The following is an 18,417-nucleotide window of genomic DNA, read 5'->3' on the forward strand; positions in this document are numbered from 1 at the left end:
GAGTGTGAACTGAACAATTGAAATGAAGTAGAAGAAAGGGGAGGCCCCCAAGCAGTAGCAAAAATACAGGAAATTACAACGCAGAACTAAAGCTGTAAACTGGACTAAATGAACAGCTCCGTTGTTGACATTTTTTGCAAGGGAGCGGAGAGATCAGGGCAGTTTCAACCCAACGGAGATAAAGGTAATTTATTTAGGAAGAAATGGAAAAAGTTGGTGACATGCCTCACAGTTTCCATTGTATGATCAACGGCGTTTAGACAAGTAGTGATTAACTGCGTGACATTTTTTGGGAAGTACAACATCTATTTGTAATTTAGACCGCTAAACCAAGTGTCATCGTGTTGTGATTTTTGCACTGGAAGGACAACCTTGTCTTCATTGAGCTTAACTTTTTGAAAGTGAGAAGCCAAAGTATTCCAAATGAAACCAAAGCAAACACTGATTCGAACTCGCGCTCTCAGATAGGGCTGCATCTATCGATTATTTTAGTAGTCGATTAATCGACTAACTGGTTCGAATTATCTGAGAAGGAACATAGAAAATTAGAATACCCAAGCTGATCCTCAAACGGTTTAAAAAATAAATGATCTAAGTACAACAAAATAACAAATGGCTAACTTACGTAGCAAAAGTCTGCTAGCTTAAATGCTATGTTATTACCGTAATTTTCGGACTATGAGCCGCTACTTTTTCATTTTGAATCTTGCGGCTTATAGTTCAGTGCTGCTTATTTGTGGATTTATTTGGGTTAACAGGTAACACTTTATTTGACAGCGGCGTCATAAGACTGTCATAAGATAGTCATAATTATGACGACACTATCATGGGCATTACTGTGTGCTTATGTCGTTAAGTGTCATCCGGTAAACTATATCGCTAACTCCATTTATGTCCAGCTTGGATCTTTGAAGTCCATTCAAAAGTGAGATAATTTGCCTTATAACACTAAATGACATCTAAGCATTCATAAATGCTCATCACAATGTCATGTCATAATTATGATGGTCTAATGACAGTCTTATGGCGCCACTGTCAAATAAAGTATTACCAAATACCTGAACTAGCAATTAATGAAACAACTGGAACAGTAACTGAAGAAATAATTAGCACAGAACATGAATTTTCAATGTTATTTACATCTGTAGCACTGCAATACATGCCAGAAGGCATGTTGGACAACAAACGTGTTGACAGCAGGTGGCGACAGAGGTTGACTGTCTCCCCCAAGGGAGCAGTGATGACTAAATGAAGCTTCTTGAAGCCATGAAGCCAAGTGGTTCAAAGCTTTGTGGTTGGTTTGGTCCACAGTCGTTTGATGCCGCTTTCAAATAAAGTGTTACTGGTTAAAATCTTTTGGTGTTAATATCCCATAATACGGTGAGGAGAGCTGCAGCTTATAGTCCAGTGCGGCTAATCTATGGACAAATGCCGTTTTCGTGCCAGATATAGTGGGTGGCGGCTTATAGTCAGGTGCGCCTCATCGTACGAAATTTACGGTATTATTGTTATTTTTTCTAAACAATGCTCTTAACAAATATTTCAAACACATATTCCCACAAAAAACGGCTAAAAGTACCAATAAACTTAATTATGAATTCATTAAAAACATTAGCCATAGACTTTATAATTATATATGATAATTATGAAGTCTATGCATTAGCTCAAACAAAAACTTTTAAAAATTTTAACAGGGAGCAGCTGGATCCAGCCATGTGAGTTGAGTTGTGTCATATTCAGTTTCGCCACTAGAGAGCAGTGTATCTACCCAAATCAATAAAACTAAATGCAAACACTTTCAAAACAAACCTTTACAAAGCCACTTTAATTAAAGGGCAACTAAAGAGCTTTTCGGATTTTGCTCTTGAGTGTTTTACTCAGCGAATGATGCATTTAATACAATTTAACTGTCTCAAAAAGTCAAATTAAAAAAAATAATGATAATTGGCCACGTAGTTTTTGAGTTATGGCCATAGCAACACCATAGCAATGAGGGACGCGCCGCCATGCCGACCGCTACCTGATGACATAACTTCCAGGGAGCCTCTCAACCACTCTGAACACGGAAATATAGCACCACGCTATCCTCGCCATATGTTGCAAACATTTTCTGCGGTTTTACTCGCGAGATTCGTCATGCCATCTCGATGTGGAGCGATGAATTGCTCACAGGAAGACTCGAGACTCTATGAGTGGTCCAAAAAAACTTCTCCTGCAAAGGTTTGGACCGTTTTTGTGAGCATGCATACAGGTCCCCAATCGGCTCATTGTTTTCATCATTTCAGCGACGACAGCTTTGAAAACCTACAATGCAACCTTGGTTTTACAAAGACGTAAGTAGAGACCCCTTACTGGCTTTTCTGATTCTAAAATTTGATGCACTTCTGTTAAAAACGAGACGAGGGGGACTCCTAATGCCTGTTTGTTGAAGCGCGCCTTTTTTGTTGTTGTTGTTGCTGTTGCCCTTTCATAAGTAGATAGGTTTGCTGACAGGTCGTCTACTCATGTGATTTTATTACTAAATCAATAGGTGTTATGTAAATTCAAATGTCCCCAGCACCAAATAGGTCCTTGGCTCATTGTTTTTTGGCCTGTCACAGGGTAAATATAAAGCCTATATATAAAACAATCCACCTGCCAGGGTCTAATGAACCAAATACGTCTCAATAAAACACTATTGTACTACGGCATCAACATCAAGGTCTGCCTATTTGAAGAGGGAACAATAGCATCAAATAGATGCTGCTTTGACTGGGGCATTATTATTTGATCACCAAGAAATTATTATCAAACATAATTAAATTAAAATTAGGATTCATCCAATGTTTTCATGCTGCTGTGATGATTTTTTTTTTCCAGGGCGAAATGAAGCTTGACAGCCAATTGGTTCAAAGCTCCATGGTTTTTCATTTGGTCTTATGACAGTCGTATGATGCCGCTGTCAAATAAAGTGTTACCGGTTTTATCTTTTCGTGTAAATATCCCATAATGCAGTGAGGACAGCTGCGGCTTATAGTCCAGTACGGCTTATCCATGAACAAATGTCATTTTCCTGTCCGGAAAGCTCTTCAGTTGCCCTTTAAATGAATACTCAAAGCGAGAAAATTTAATTCTAATCTTTTTTGTTATCAAATTACTCGAGTTAATTGATTAATCGTTGCAGCACTACTCTCAGACTGTATGCCACCCATTAAGCTACTGTGCTGCTTGCTTTTTTAATCACCTCGCTTCCTGGACAGATAGTCTCTGTACATAGATCATTTTTAATTACCTGTTTGTGGCTACTTGTTGACTTTTGCCCGCCTGATGAAATATTAAGGTGTGCCCTGTTGGTTAGTACTTGCAGAATTGGCTCTCACTTCTTCTTTTTTCCACCCACATTGCAAAAACATCAGTATTTTTACCATGAAAGTCTTTGATTGGATTTTTTTACATCAGTTTTCTTGTCTTTCCAGACCCTGAGATTCCATGGGGGTCCACGGTTTCACCACCTTCGTGGAAGGGAACCGAAATTTCCTCTTTGATGTAAAATTCCGAGCCAACAACCTAATTATCGATGGCAGCAGTTTGTTTTTCAATCTCTATTTGAAACATTCTTTGGACCGAAGGCACGGAGGAGATTATGATGCCTTTGCATCCCTCGTCCTTGATTTCTTCTGTGCCCTGCGTGCTTGTAATATCGAGCCCTATGTGCTTCTGGATGGAGGTAATTAAAACATTTTCTGAATAAACTCTCACTTGAGGAGCATTCATTCCAAGGCCAGTGAGTTAATACATTCAAATTCTTACTTTCCAGGGATTGACCCCAGTAATAAAAAGTTTCAGACTCTGCAGCAGCGTCTGCAGTCCAGAATAAGAGAAGCAGATAACATGTCACACGGTCGCAACGGCTCGGTTCTTCCCCTCCTTACCAAGCAAGTCTTCGTTGAAGTCCTCATTCAGGAGAAAGTCCACCTAGTGCAATGTCTCACAGAGGCCGATTGGGATATTGCATGTTTGGCTCATGAATGGAGGTGCCCGGTTCTGAGCAACGACAGTGATTTTTTTATTTTTGACCTGCCAGGTAAGAGGATTTGCATGTTTAAAACAGAAAGGATTTATCATGAAGTCACATTTCTTTATTCCTGAAAATCCATTAGCGTCATGCTAATATACTAGTCCTTCTCCAAAAATTAGCATATTGTGATAAGGTTAATTAAATCTGTAATTAAAGATGCTGATCGATCGGGTCCGATCACGTCATTTTCAAAGTATCGGAATCGGCAAAAAAATATCAGACATGCTTTTTTTAAATATATATATATTTTTAATTAAATCGTTTTCTAATTGTATTTAACGTTGCAGACAAAATGTCTTACACTCATCCAGAGTCTTTAGTTTTGGCTTAAAGTAGGGCTATCAAATTTATCGCGTTAACGGCGGTATTTTTTTTCAATCTATAATGGCACCGATTTACTTATATATAGAGCTAAAATGCAACGTTAAATGAGTAGAGTGAATTTTGGCAGTCTTTGGAGCCTTTTTTTAATTGGCTCAACCCTTTAAATCCCTCTATCAACATTTAGAAATCTTGTGGGAAAGCAAAGAATCTTTTTCTTAACACCCTATGTTACTTCCCAACGCAGAGAAGATATATCAATTGGTGCCAATACGCACAGTCATGGTTGCACTTCCCATCGTGCATTTGGGCATGGCTACAGTATCATATACTGAAAGCTCAACAAATACACTAGATGACAATATTTAGTCCCAATATACAAAGTCACATTTATCCTTTCAGAATTACAAGTCTTTCTATCCGTGGATCCCTCTCACAGAAAGAATATTAATAATGTAAATGCCATCTTGAGGATTTATTGTCATAATAAACAAATACAGTACTTATGTACTGTATGTTGAATGTGTATATTCGTCCGAGATTTATTCATTTTTTTCTTAATGCATTGCCAAAATGTATATGATCGGGTAAAATTATCAGGAATGATTGGAATTGAATCAGGAGCAAAAAAAAAAAAAGGCAATCGGATCGGGAAATATCGGGATCGGCAGATACTCAAACTAAAACGATCGGGATCGGATGGGGAGCAAAAAAAACATGATCGGAACAACCCTAGCTGTAATGTACTGATAAACATTAGACTTTCATATATTTTAGATTCATTACACACAACTGAAGTAGTTCAAGCCTTTTATTGTTTTAATAGTGATGATTTTGGCAAAAAAGTCAAAGAAAACCAAAAAATCCCTATCTAAAAAAATTTGCATATTGCATCCGACCAATACAAAAAGTGTTTTCATTACAAAAAAAGTCAACCTTCAACTAATTATATCAGCTATGCACTCAATACTCGGTCGGGAATCTTTTTGCAGAAATGACTGCTTCAATGCGGCGTGGCATGGAGGCAATCAGCCTGTGGCACTGCTGAAGTGTTTTGGAGACCCAGGATGCTTCGATAGCGGCCTTAAGCTCATCCACAGTGTTGGGTCTGGTGTCTCTCAACTTCCTCTTCACAATATCCCACAGATTCTCTATGGGGTTTAGGTCAGGAGAGTTGGCAGGCCAATTGAGCACAGTAATGCCATGGTCAGTAAACCATTTACCAGTGGTTTTGGCACTGTGAGCAGGTGCCAGGTCGTGCTGAAAAATGCGTGAAAAATCGTGCTTCATCTCCATAAAGCTTTTCAGCAGATGGAAGCATGAAGTGCACCTCCAATCTCCTGATAGCTAGCTGCATTGACCCTGCCCTTGATAAAACATAGTGGACCAACACCAGCAGCTGACATGGCACCCCAGACCATCACTGACTGTGGGTTCTTGACACTGAACTTCAGGCATTTTGACATTACCTACTCGCCAGTCTTCCTCCCAACTCTGGCACCTTGATTTCCGAATGACGTGCAAAATTTGCTTTCATCTAAAAAAAAAAGTACTTTGGACTACTGAGCAACAGTCCAGTGCTGCTTCTTTGTAGTTCAGGTCAGGCGCTTCTGCCGCTGTTTCAGGTACAAAAGTGGCTTGACCTGGGGAATTCGGCACCTGTAGCCCATTTCCAGCACACGGCGTCGCACGGTGGCTCTGGATGTTTCTACTCCAGACTCAGTCCACTGTTTCTGCCGGTCCCCCAAGGTCTGGAATCAGCTCTTCTCCACAATCTTTCTCAGGGTGCGGTCACCTGTTCTGATTGTGCAGCATTTCCTGCCACACTTTTTCCTTCCCACAGACTTCCCACTGAGGTGCCTTGATACAGCATTCTGGGAACAGCCTATTCGCTCAGAAATTTCTTTCTGTGTCTTAGCCTCTTGCTTGAGGGTGTCAATGATGGCCTTCTGGACAGCAGTGAAGTCGGCAGTCTTGCCCATGATTGCGGTTTTGAGTAATTAGCCAGGCTGGGATTTTTAAAAGCCTCTTATTTTCACACTAAACCACAAGAGGACACCCAGGGCCAGACGATGAGTCTGACGTAAGCAATGTACAAGGGGTTAATTTGTGCCGGATCTTGCCGGAACAAGATCCGGCACGTCTTGATTTTTGCCTCCCTGTGTTCCGGTAGTTATTTGGGCAGATCCGGCACCTCTCGTGTATAGAAAATAATAATATGAAAACTTTTTAAAAACATGTATTGTAATAGCCCCGAATGGGAGGAAAAAAGCTTTCTCCACTTTATTGTGGCAACAATAAGAAAACAATAAAAAAATAAATAAAAGCGGACTGCCGCCACTTTCGACTGCAAATTTTTGATTCTCGCCAGTCTCCCCCCTGGCTTCCCACTACTCACAGCTCTCCAGTCCCAGCGTCCCTTAAAGGGACCGTGCATAGTGTCTTGTTTTGAGCTTTTTGTTAACAAATGTATTGAACACACGACGTGCTGACAACTTTGTTTCTTTATCAACACATCGAGCTAACAGCACGAAACAGAACTTGTGGCTCTTGGCAGGCTGTGCCTCTCTACCTTACTCCCCTATCACGTGACCAAAACAACAGTAACGTTGCGTTCACTTCAGGGTGCCTCGGAAAACATTATATCAGAATATTACACATAGTTACTGACATTACATATAAAATAAAATAATAATATGCATAAATTCAGTTACAGAACAAATCCTGAGAATTGCATGTTTATAAAAATCATTTGAAAGAGTCGGAGATTTGTTGATGCACTGAAAAGATGGACCAACAAATCACGCCCCTAACAAGAAAAAAAAAACTTCTGAAATTTGCTGCATCTGGGGAGCAAGCAGCCAGGACCAAACGGTATTTCAACATGCCAAAAAGACAATTACATTTCATTTACTGTCTTTTCCAAAAAGAAGGGAGATGGTTCAAAACGGTTCAAAACGAATCAGAAAAGCACAAAGAAAGAAAAAAAGAAAAGTCCCACAGCATGATAAATGGGCATTTGCGTGTTGTTTTCGGCACCATTTTCTGCGTATGTTCCGGGACCTGTGCCCGGCTCGTCATCCCTGCACTGTCATATGTACTTTGCTTTATGATTTACTTTATGATTTACAAATTAAGCACTGGCAATGTAGAAGAGAAAGCGCTGCACCTGCGGAATTGGCTGAGTTGTTTAAAAGTAACACAAAAGATGAAGATTTCATTTCATTTAGTGATTTGGAGTGACACTGATAGTTTGATAAAAAATGTTAACTGTTCTACACTTGTTCACCCTGTTGTTCTCTATTCTATTTTTTAAATTGCCTTTCAATATGACATATCAGTTATTTTTGTTCTTGTTACCAAATATATTTCTCCCAAAAATGCAACTTATGCTCTGTTGCAACTAAGCCTGTCGCAATATGCAATAATTCCATTTATCGCGCGATATATAAAAATAAAGACGGTAATTTTCGTGCTGCGATTTATCGCCTCGCGTGCACGTGCGCGCGCAACGCACGCGCTTGCGGCAGATGTGTGGCAGACGTGCTTGATAGCGCTGTTTAAAGTTCAGCTTCCTTGTGCCACTCTGTTTTATTGACTTCTGGGTATGTTCGTTTTATACATTTGAGTGACCGTCATTTAATGGATGGAGGCAGGGTCGAGTGCACTGTCGGCGCACAGCAAAGAGCGAGCGGAATGAGGAAGAGGACGAACCAGTCTGCAAAATGTTTTTGGAGGTTGTTTCAACAAAGATGGCCAACAGAATAAATCTACATGCTCATTTGAAACACTATTATCCTCTCCAGTTTTCACTGCTTAGTAAGAAAACTGCATCGCAACAAGCGGAGCCTCCTCGTCATGTTGACAATTAGAGGTATTCGCTTGATGTGAGAAATACAGACGACACCGCGCAAAATAGCGTTCCCTGACGGAAAGTGAAGTCCGCTACATTGCTGAAGAAATGAGACCGTTTTACCTCTGTTAAATGATATTTGATATCTTTGGGAGCCAATTTTTTTTTTTTTGCGCAATAATATCGCATATCGCAATAATTTATGAGATAATTTATCGCCCACTAAAATTTGTTATCGCGACAGGCCTAGTTGCAACTAATATTTTTGGCTGGTGCGACTTATACTCAATTTATAGTCCTAAAAATACGGTATATCAAACTGTTGTGTAATACATTAAAAATGTTACTGACCATAAGGACATTCACATTCATATTCTCCGTGTCTAAGCAGCTGAACAGCACGGGTAAAAAAAATATTATTTTTTTTAAATGTGGGCGGTAAAAATCAAGTAAAAAAAAAAATTACAAGAACAATCCAAATTGGCTGATATGAAAAATAGTTCAAAATAAAAATTGTGAAAATATTTGGGCCAAATCGCCCAGCCTTAACCATACTAATGTTAAACCATGACATAAGATTAAAAATGTTTTTTCTCCCCCAACGACCAGTGTTGTTTAACGTCAGCAAGTCACATGAGTGACACAACCAAATGCTGCTAAATGTGTTCTAACTACACATAAAATAAGAAAATATCACACATTGTGAATTTATGATGGAAATCATGACTAATTTTAATCTTGTTCTCGTGTTGTCAGACGACAACTGGCATCCATCTCGTTATGTTTTAGTCTCCCAAGAAGACACGTTTTCAGCGCATCATCGTGACGTCATCGTCATGAAAAAAATTGTTCGTTGACGAAATATTTTCGTTATCGTTGTCGAAAACGACACTGCCAATTACAATTTTCTGTGTATTTTTCTTATCACAGGTGGGTACATGCCCCTCAATTTTTTCCAGTGGACCAACCTCAACGGTAAAGCATCTCAGCGCTACATCCCAGCTCGATGCTACACCACTCCAGTCCTCTGCAGTTTCTACCACAGAATGAACCCAGAGTTACTGCCTCTCTGCGCCGTCCTGACTGGTAACGACTACGGCGCCCCAAAAGAAGCAGAAATTCTCCTCCAGTTGATCACAGAATCAGCAAGAAACGTCAACCAAAGGAACAGTAAATCCCCGTCCTCCCGAATTGACGTCTTGCTTCGATGGCTGTCCTCTTTTTCATGTTCGGCGGACGCATTAGCTGAAATCAAAAGCCTCATGAGGGCAAACAGTGGCGGGTCAAAGAAAAAGCAAAAAGTTGGGCTCACTACACAGCTGGAGAAACTTATGAAGGAGTACCACGTCACCCCTCGGAGCCCTTTGTCTTGTTGGTTCACTGAAAACAAAATTCCAGAAGGGTATAACCAAACATTACCCAATTGTTTGTTAAAGGCAGCAGCTCAAGGGCTTGTATCTCCTGTAGTGGTTGATGCTTTGGTGATGCGAAGGGTGCTGCTTAACCCACAAGTGGAAAACAGCAGGAACCCGAGCAGCTATTGTTGCGCCAGAGCGATACGACAGGCGATATATGGAATTTTACTGCTGGACGGGAAGAAAATGAGTGCTGGCAAATTGATGGTTTTTGTGGAGGAGTTTGATCGGGTCAACCTCAACTTGAAGGTAAACCAAGTGGAGCCTCAGTGGTTAAAATCACATTTCCACGTGGATACGCTGAATAAGGTAAGCGAGTGAAATTAACTGTTTTTGCATCCTACCACTAATGAGTTTATCCCTAGTAGACGTCCAATCTATTCGAACTTCAAACATTTGTCTCGTTAATGTTCTAGTCTCCCAAGCCACGGTTTTTACAAGCATGAAAATCACTCACCTTTCGGCAAAATTCGCCGTTTAGAAGTCAAAAAGGGTGACCTACGGGGGGGGGGCAAATAAGTATTTAGTCAATCACCAATTGTGCAAGTTCTCCTACTTGAAAAGATTAGAGAGGCCTGTAATTGTCAACATTGGTAAACCTCAACCATGAGAGACCGAATGTGGAAAAAAAATAGAAAATCACATTGTTTGATTTTTAAAGAATTTATTTTCAAATTAGAGTGGAAAATAAGTATTTGGTCACCTACAAACAAGCAAGATTTCTGGCTGTCAAAGAGGTCTAACTTCTTCTAACGAGGTCTAACGAAGCTCCACTCGTTACCTGTATTAATGGCACCTGTTTTAACTCTTTATCGGTATAAGACACCTGTCCACAACTTGAGTCAGTCACACTCCAAACTCCACTATGGCCAAGACCAAAGAGCTGTCGAAGGACAACAGAGACAAAATTGTAGAGCTGCACCAGGCTAGGAAGACTGAATCTGCAATAGGTAAAACGCTTGGTGTAAAGAAATCAACTATGGGAGCAATTATTAGAAAATGGAAGACATACAAGACCACTGATAATCTCCCTCGATCTGGGGCTCCATGCAAGATCTCACCCCTCACCCCGGAATTTAAAAACAACATGCATTCATGTTTTTCTGCTTCATGCTCATACACAGTGTCTCACTCTCCCTCCTGCTAGGCAGCGCGACCAAACTGTTTTTCTTCGTCAACAATGCAGCTATCCCGAACAGAGCTATTCAAGTTATTTGGTGAAAATTTTCTCGTTTTAATATGGCAAAATAATATCGCAAAATCCCCCAAAATCACAATGATAGTTTTTTCCAATATCGTTCAGGCCTACTATCAGCATTTGACCTCAGTGTTCATGTGTGATTAATTATTGTTATTTACATGTTTATTTGTACTTTTACATGTTTATTTATACTTTAACTCATTTGCTCCCAGAAACGTGTAAATACGTTCTATTTTTAAATGCTTAATTGTCCCAAAAATATATTTATACGTCTTTTGCGTTGTTTTTTATTTATTTGGTTATTTATTTATTTTTATACAAGAAGCATCTATGACTTGCGATCTATCTGAGAAACAAAAAACAAGGCTCCAAACCCATTTTAAAGCAATAAAACTGGCCACTGGAGGCCAGTAGCGCATTTTGTAAAGACCCGCAACCCGATTCAACAGCAGTGAACGGCCGGGCAGCACTGTCGGAGCGCTGGCGGCATGATGCCAGGCGGCGCTCCGACCGAGCAAAACGAGTGGGACCCCCAGTGCAGCGGCTCGCTGAGCAGACCCCACAGAGATGCAAAAATAATCCATCTTTGTGAGACAGACAACGATGAGGGAAAAGTTAACACGGCTGACGCGGAGACAACGGCGTCATCTCTGCGACAAAGCGTCATCTCCCAATATTCATGTGTAAATAAATTGTTACTTTGCTATCAAAAGCTCTATTTGTCTGGTTGTTCATGGTATTTTGTAAAAGGAAAACATTCAGAGATTTGGGATGTAACCAATGCAAAAAATAGCATTGTTAAAGTCAAAGTTATGTTTGAAATGTATGCGTTTACAAAAAGCTCATTTTCTCCGTTTTTTCATCAGAAATTGGAAAATTGCTCAAACTAAGCTATTTTCTAATGCTGATTTCTAAAGAATGGAGAAATATTTGAACTTACTTTTTTTCTGCTGAAAGAAGAGAGTCTAATCTTTTTTTTTTTTTTGGTGGCTTCCATGTTTATATAGCAATAGAACAGAATTTTCTGTGGGCCTTGCAAAATCAATCAAAATCCAGAAAAACAGCCGGGAGCGAAGGGCCTTGCTCTGGTGAAAATGGCTGGGAGTGAATGAGTTAATAAAGAATTTCAGTGTTCCAAAATGTTTTTGTGAATTAATAAGTGTCCAAAAAAATTTCAATGCTAAATTAGTAAAAAAAATAATAAAAACGTAGTCGTTTGCGACAGCCCTACCGGAACAAAGTTTCGTTGTGCTTTTTTTTGTAACAATGACAATAAATATTCTGAATCTGAACATATTTCCTCCACACCCTTCTCACCTTTTTAACCCCTGACCCATTTTTATGCCTGTTTTTAGCTAGTCATCTTTCTGAAAAAAATTCTTTGTCAACAAAATATCTTTGTCATTGTTGACGAAAACAACACTGGTTACTATATAATCATTCTATCTAGTTTGTGTATGAGCACTCACCTCAGAAACATTCACAAAGGATTTTTTGTTTTCTGCAGGTCCCTGAAGCACTCAGGTGTAATGCCTTTTTTGAAGTCCTAAGGGTGAATCCGGCTGCTTTGGTTCATGTTCCCGCTAACATCCGGCTAGCAGTTGCAGTAACCAGCTTCTGGCTGCAGGAGGCCAAACCGAAGCCTTCACACTATCAGCTTCAGGCTTTAGTCATGGGAATGGTTTACGGAGAGCTGCTTTTGATGGAGAAAAGTGGAATTGTATGCTACCAAATTCCTGGTTAGTGATACTCTATGACAAATTTTATGTGTTTACAGCCTTACCTGATGATCAGTTTTGCGCTCTGTAGCTCCAATTTCCAAGTTTCAATGGGGTGAGGAGCACAGTTTCATCGCTTACATGGATCACCTCCGTTCGAGGTCCAGGAGCAATTTTGTGGACATCGCAGCGGCTCACAGCTTCAGCCAATGGCAGGCTTGTCTTTGGAGCGCACTCTGTTTGAATCAACTTTTGTTAAGGCCAATCCAGGAAAACCCCCTCTCGCGGTAAAAGGAAACATTTTTCCCTTTTCCACGTCTAAAAAATCTTGGCAACCTGTCTGTTCACGCTCCTTTTTCTCATTTTTTTCTGTTAGTTTGTTCAGTGGTAGCTTGGTGCATGGCATTCTCAGCTTTCTAAAAGAGGGCGGAAAAGTAAGTCACGTGCTAACGGAGGTTGCTTCCAACATTTACTCCACCCTGTTGCACGCCGTGAAGAACTGCAGCACCAAAGGTCAGCCTTCCCCTGTGATGGAGGTCATGGGGCGAGGTGGAGGACGAAGAGGAAGAGGAAGAGGGAGAGGGGGACAAAGTAGAGGAAGAGGACAAGGAAGAAGAGGGGCTGAGGAGATAAGCAACCGATTTGCTGTTTTGGAGATGAACGAGTAAGATACAAATTATATTAACATTGGCTGTCATTGTCGATGGGAGCCAATGAGCTACATGGGACCAAATTCCATTGAATTTTGATATTACACTTCTATGTCCGCTTGTGCCTTTAATTCAAGATTGCGCAATTCTTTGAACTACTCATATCTACTATTAAGATTTTAATATTTTGAACTGAAATGCACTATTGTTTTTAATGATTTGAAGGCTTTTTTTTAAAACAAAGAATATTGTAATTTTAAGCAGTAATGTATGTAATAGGTATGGGTTTCATTCCATAACTTCATGATGATACAGAAGGATAACAATTCTTTGAGTGTCGGACTCTTACAAGTCCGAAAGTGGGATTGAAGACTGTACTATAGCATATTATGCCATGCCCATATTTGATCATGTTTGAGTGCTTTCCTATAACCTTGAACATTGAAGACTGTATTTTAACATATTGCGTAATGTCCATATCTGGCCATGTTTGTGTGCTTTCCTCTGGCCTTGAATGACAACAATGTGCTACTATTGCTTATGAGGAACTGGGCAGATGACTCACTGTCGTACCAGCTGAGACCAGCTCTCAAGGTCTCACATACCTGTCAAGTACGGTTTCGGCGTAATTTGTACAAGTGACCACTGATTTTTAAATGTGTACGCCATACGTTCACATTACGTTTTTTTCCCCCTCTGTTCTGGTTTTGTCACCGTTTCTGCAACGAGAATATATGTTACTATGCATTATTACGTTGGTTGAATGATACGGGAAAAGTCAGAGACACGAAGAGAGAAGAGTGTTTGTTGTGATGCTGTAGCAAACACGATGCTAGGCTAAGTGGCTCCAATATTTCCTGTCTGTAGCCGACAGCCTACAATCTACGCCTAAATACTGTATTACATGCATATAGAACTACATTCAAAATGACAGACTCGGCGGCGTTAGTAAACAGCCGCCATTTTAAAGCGGTAGACTTCTCAGAAAGGCTCTGTTGTAGTGAACCTTCCTCGAGAACCTTAAGTAACTTTTTATCTAAAATACTCCTAAATCTGCAAAATTTTGACTTGAATCTATCTTTAAATGATGAAACAGCTTTAAAACATGTTGAAAGTAGACAGAAGGGAACTAATGCAAAAACGGGAGCAATTTTAACGACTTTAACAGTTGATTCACAACATTAAATGACTTCCAAACATGGCAAAGGTTACTTTGTTTTGTTTTTTTGTTTTTTTTTTAATGGAAAAAAAAACATGAAAGGTAACACCAGTTACTTTGCCAAGTAACTAATTACTCTTACATTCAGGTACCTGAGTTACTAAATTACTTTTTGGGAGAAGTAATACGTAACTAATTTTTAAAAGTAAGATTGACAACACTGGTCATAAAGATGAAGTCTGCAGAATGAAAAGTGACGAAAGCGGAGATTTTATTCTGCCAATTTGTTGCCGAACACAATTTGCCCGCAACTATTGCTGATCACTTCTCAGAATTGGCCAAAGAAATGTTCCCTGACTCAAAGATTTCATCGGTAAGTTAATTTTATCAGTTGACCTTTTGAATTTATAATTGGACACACTAACGAAGTACCTTCAAGTCAAACTGAATTGCGAGCTGAAGTGCAGCCATAGAAATTCCCAAAAGTGCTACATACAGTACAATTAGGACAAAGTCACTGTTAAATTTTAGTGATCATGATGTAGCTGAAGATATTCTTTGATTGCACCAAGTTATATGTTACAATATTACCAATAAATTGATGTTATTTTAAAAATTGAGTTTTATTTTTGTTTCATATTGCACGCTATATACAACGTTGTAAGATTAGTCACCAATTTGTAAGGGCATGCTTCACTATTTGTAAGACTGCCAACGGCCTCGGGTTGACAGGAATGGTCTCATTTTAAGATGTTTTCCTGATGGAAAATCCCTAGAGTAAGCTATAGTGAGTTTCAATTTCTTTCTTTCATTAAGTTTCGTTTCTTTCATTAAGTTTCGTTTCAGGGTAAGCTATAGTTAGTTTCAATTTCGTTTCTTTCATTAAGTTTCGTTTCTTTCATTAAGTTTTGTTTTTGTCCTGTCAACAGTATAAATGACTTCCCTCTATGGTACTTCCTCCTTTTGCAAGATCACAGCCCTTGTCTGGATTACATTTGTACCCAGAATATTCAACAATATAACCTCAGAAGGAATACTGTTCATCTCCAGCCTCTAATCTGCCAGCATTCTCACAACCTGAAATTCAACGAACACGCGAAGGACAAAAAGAGAAAACTGCATCCTTCAACAGTGACTATCATCCATCACTTTACACAAAATTTAAGGTAAGTAAATGCTGCCATGAACGTTTCCCACCATCTACAAGAGTTCATTCCACCGTGTTTTGTGTGTCTAGCGATGGTAAAACAAATATTATAATGTGAGCTTGTTAACAAGGTGGATTATGTGCCTAGTTAACAAGTCAAAAGTTTCCTCTCACCTCACCGCTCCAAACCTAACCCAGAAAGGGTGAACACGCTACCATTCCTGCATCATAACTAGTACTGAGAGAGAAATATGTAGAAAATGAGCAAGTCTCTAAAAATGTTGAGATTGAACTTTAAAATCAGTGAAGTCCTGCAATATACTTTATATACAGTATACTGTATAGGCTCTTTATAAGGCTCTTTGCTGATCTCATGATAATGATGTCTTGTGATGAGAAAATGTAAAGACTCTGGGGGTCCAACTGAGAGGAGATGTAGTTGGGGGTCAGAAAATCAGCAAAGAGCCTTAGTTTCTGGAGGTCGTTTTGAGGAAATATGTGTTCAGATGACTGTAAAAATGTCAGATGAATAAGGATTTGTCTTTGATGGGCTGGGCAAGACATAAGGAAAATACAGCGAGATCAATCACTGACTACGACATATTATTTTATTGTCCTTATACGTTTAAAATTGTGAGTGCATGTGTGTGTAAGGAAGAGTGATAAGCTAAAAGAATAAAAGTAATTTTTAAAAGTGGACAATTCCAGTACCTAATTTAGAAAAGCGCATATTTTCACAATGTCAAAAGCCATACATTTTATGTAATTAATTTAATGGGATATTTACACAATAACCTCATCATTATAAAGAATAATAGCAATTAATTACAGCAAACTACAGTATTTCATAATGTCAAAAATTCTCATGAAACATGCAATTCTTTTTTAAAGCAGACATTTTCTTAATAACCATGTCATGATCAAATGTCATGACGTTTATACCGTGAAAGGGAAAATAAGCCTCAGCAACTTGTAGCGAGCCTCGTTTACGTGGCGATTGACAGTTCACGCTGTTAGCGGAAGTGGTCTTCTCCGATTCCTCTTTGTCGTTGCTGTTGGCCTTGCTGTTGGCAACATTGCCCTGTTTCGTCACAGATTCTGACGGATGGCAGATTTCGGTACAACGCCGACATATTTTAACTGATTGAGGTGGAAGGTCGGTAGACCTCTCTGGAAAGCACCGTGTTGTGCTGGGTGAGAGATGGTCGACCAGCCTTAAATTCTAATTTCCTTAACGAATATATATACAGTGCCTTGCAAAAGTATTCGGCCCCCTTGAACCTTGCAACCTTTCGCCACATTTCAGGCTTCAAACATAAAGATATGAAATTTAATTTTTTTGTCAAGAATCAACAACAAGTGGGACACAATCGTGAAGTGGAACAACATTTATTGGATAATTTAAACTTTTTTAACAAATAAAAAACTGAAAAGTGGGGCATGCAATATTATTCGGCCCCCTTGCGTTAATACTTTGTAGCACCACCTTTTGCTCCAATTACAGCTGCAAGTCGCTTGAGGTATGTTTCTATCAGTTTTGCACATCGAGAGACTGATATTCTTGCCCATTCTTCCTTGAAAAACAGCTCAAGCTCAGTGGGGTTGGATGGAGAGTGTGAACAGCAGTCTTCAGCTCTTTCCACAGATTCTCGATTGGATTCAGGTCTGGACTTTGACTTGGCCATTCTAACACCTGGATACCATTCCATTGTAGATTTGGCTTTATGTTTTAGATCATTGTCCTGTTGGAAGATAAATCTCCGTCCCAGTCTCAGGTCTTGTGCAGATACCAACAGGTTTTCTTCCAGAATGTTCCTGTATTTGGCTGCATCCATCTTCCCGTCAATTTTAACTTCTTCCCTGTCCCTGCTGAAGAAAAGCAGGCCCAAACCATGATGCTGCCACCACCATGTTTGACAGTGGGGATGGTGTGTTCAGGGTGATGAGCTGTGTTGCTTTTACGCCAAACATATCGTTTTGCATTGTGGCCAAAAAGTTCAATTTTGGTTTCATCTGACCAGAGCACCTTCTTCCACATGTTTGGTGTGTCTCCCAGGTGGCTTGTGGCAAACTTTAAACGAGACTTTTTATGGATATCTTTGAGAAATGGCTTTCTTCTTGCCACTCTTCCATAAAGGCCAGATTTGTGCAGTGTACGACTGATTGTTGTCCTATGGACAGACTCTCCCACCTCAGCTGTAGATCTCTGCAGTTCATCCAGAGTGATCATGGGCCTCTTGGCTGCATCTCTGATCAGTTTTCTCCTTGTTTGAGAAGAAAGTTTGGAAGGACGACCGGGTCTTGGTAGATTTGCAGTGGTATGATGCTCCTTCCATTTCAATATGATGGCTTGCACAGTGCTCCTTGAGATGTTTAAAGCTTGGGAAATCTTTTTGTATCCAAATCCGGCTTTAAACTTCTCCACAACAGTATCTCGGCCCTGCCTGGTGTGTTCCTTGGTTTTCATAATGCTCTCTGCACTTTAAATAGAACCCTGAGACTATCACAGAGCAGGTGCATTTATACGGAGACTTGATTACACACATGTGGATTCTATTTATCATCATCGGTCATTTAGGACAACATTGGATCATTCAGAGATCCTCACTGAATTTCTGGAGTGAGTTTGCTGCACTGAAAGTAAAGGGGCTGAATAATATTGCACGCCCCACTTTTCAGTTTTTTATTTGTTAAAAAAGTTTAAATTATCCAATAAATGTTGTTCCACTTCACGATTGTGTCCCACTTGTTGTTGATTCTTGACAAAAAAATTAAATTTCATATCTTTATGTTTGAAGCCTGAAATGTGGCGAAAGGTTGCAAGATTCAAGGGGGCTGAATACTTTTGCAAGGCACTGTACATATCTTGGATGATTAATGCTTTCTTTTTGTTCCT

The 18,417-nt window shown here is 39.6% G+C and overlaps 1 protein-coding gene across 5 annotated transcripts in view; it reads left to right on the plus strand.

Annotated features, from left to right (window-relative positions):
* Nucleotides 1-18,417, plus strand: part of aste1b (asteroid homolog 1b) — a 28,178-nt gene that overhangs the window by 316 nt on the left and 9,445 nt on the right. Inside the window, exons 1-9 of one of the 5 annotated variants that reach the window (XM_057827303.1) lie at nt 4-184; nt 3,456-3,525; nt 3,609-3,706; nt 3,797-4,063; nt 9,162-9,955; nt 12,355-12,586; nt 12,657-12,852; nt 12,942-13,229; nt 15,304-15,540. In XM_057827303.1, coding sequence (XP_057683286.1) covers nt 109-184; nt 3,456-3,525; nt 3,609-3,706; nt 3,797-4,063; nt 9,162-9,955; nt 12,355-12,586; nt 12,657-12,852; nt 12,942-13,229; nt 15,304-15,540 — 2,258 coding nt within the window. In that variant the 5' untranslated portion in view covers nt 4-108. Of the gene's footprint in view, nt 1-3; nt 185-2,309; nt 2,334-3,455; nt 3,707-3,796; nt 4,064-9,161; nt 9,956-12,354; nt 12,587-12,656; nt 12,853-12,941; nt 13,230-15,303; nt 15,541-18,417 lie in introns of those variants that run through there. The other 4 variants (XM_057827308.1, XM_057827306.1, XM_057827305.1 and 1 more) reach the window with 4 other exon arrangements.

The sequence above is a fragment of the Corythoichthys intestinalis genome, chromosome 22 (assembly GCF_030265065.1).
Source record: "Corythoichthys intestinalis isolate RoL2023-P3 chromosome 22, ASM3026506v1, whole genome shotgun sequence".
NCBI classification, from domain to species: Eukaryota; Metazoa; Chordata; class Actinopteri; order Syngnathiformes; family Syngnathidae; genus Corythoichthys; species Corythoichthys intestinalis.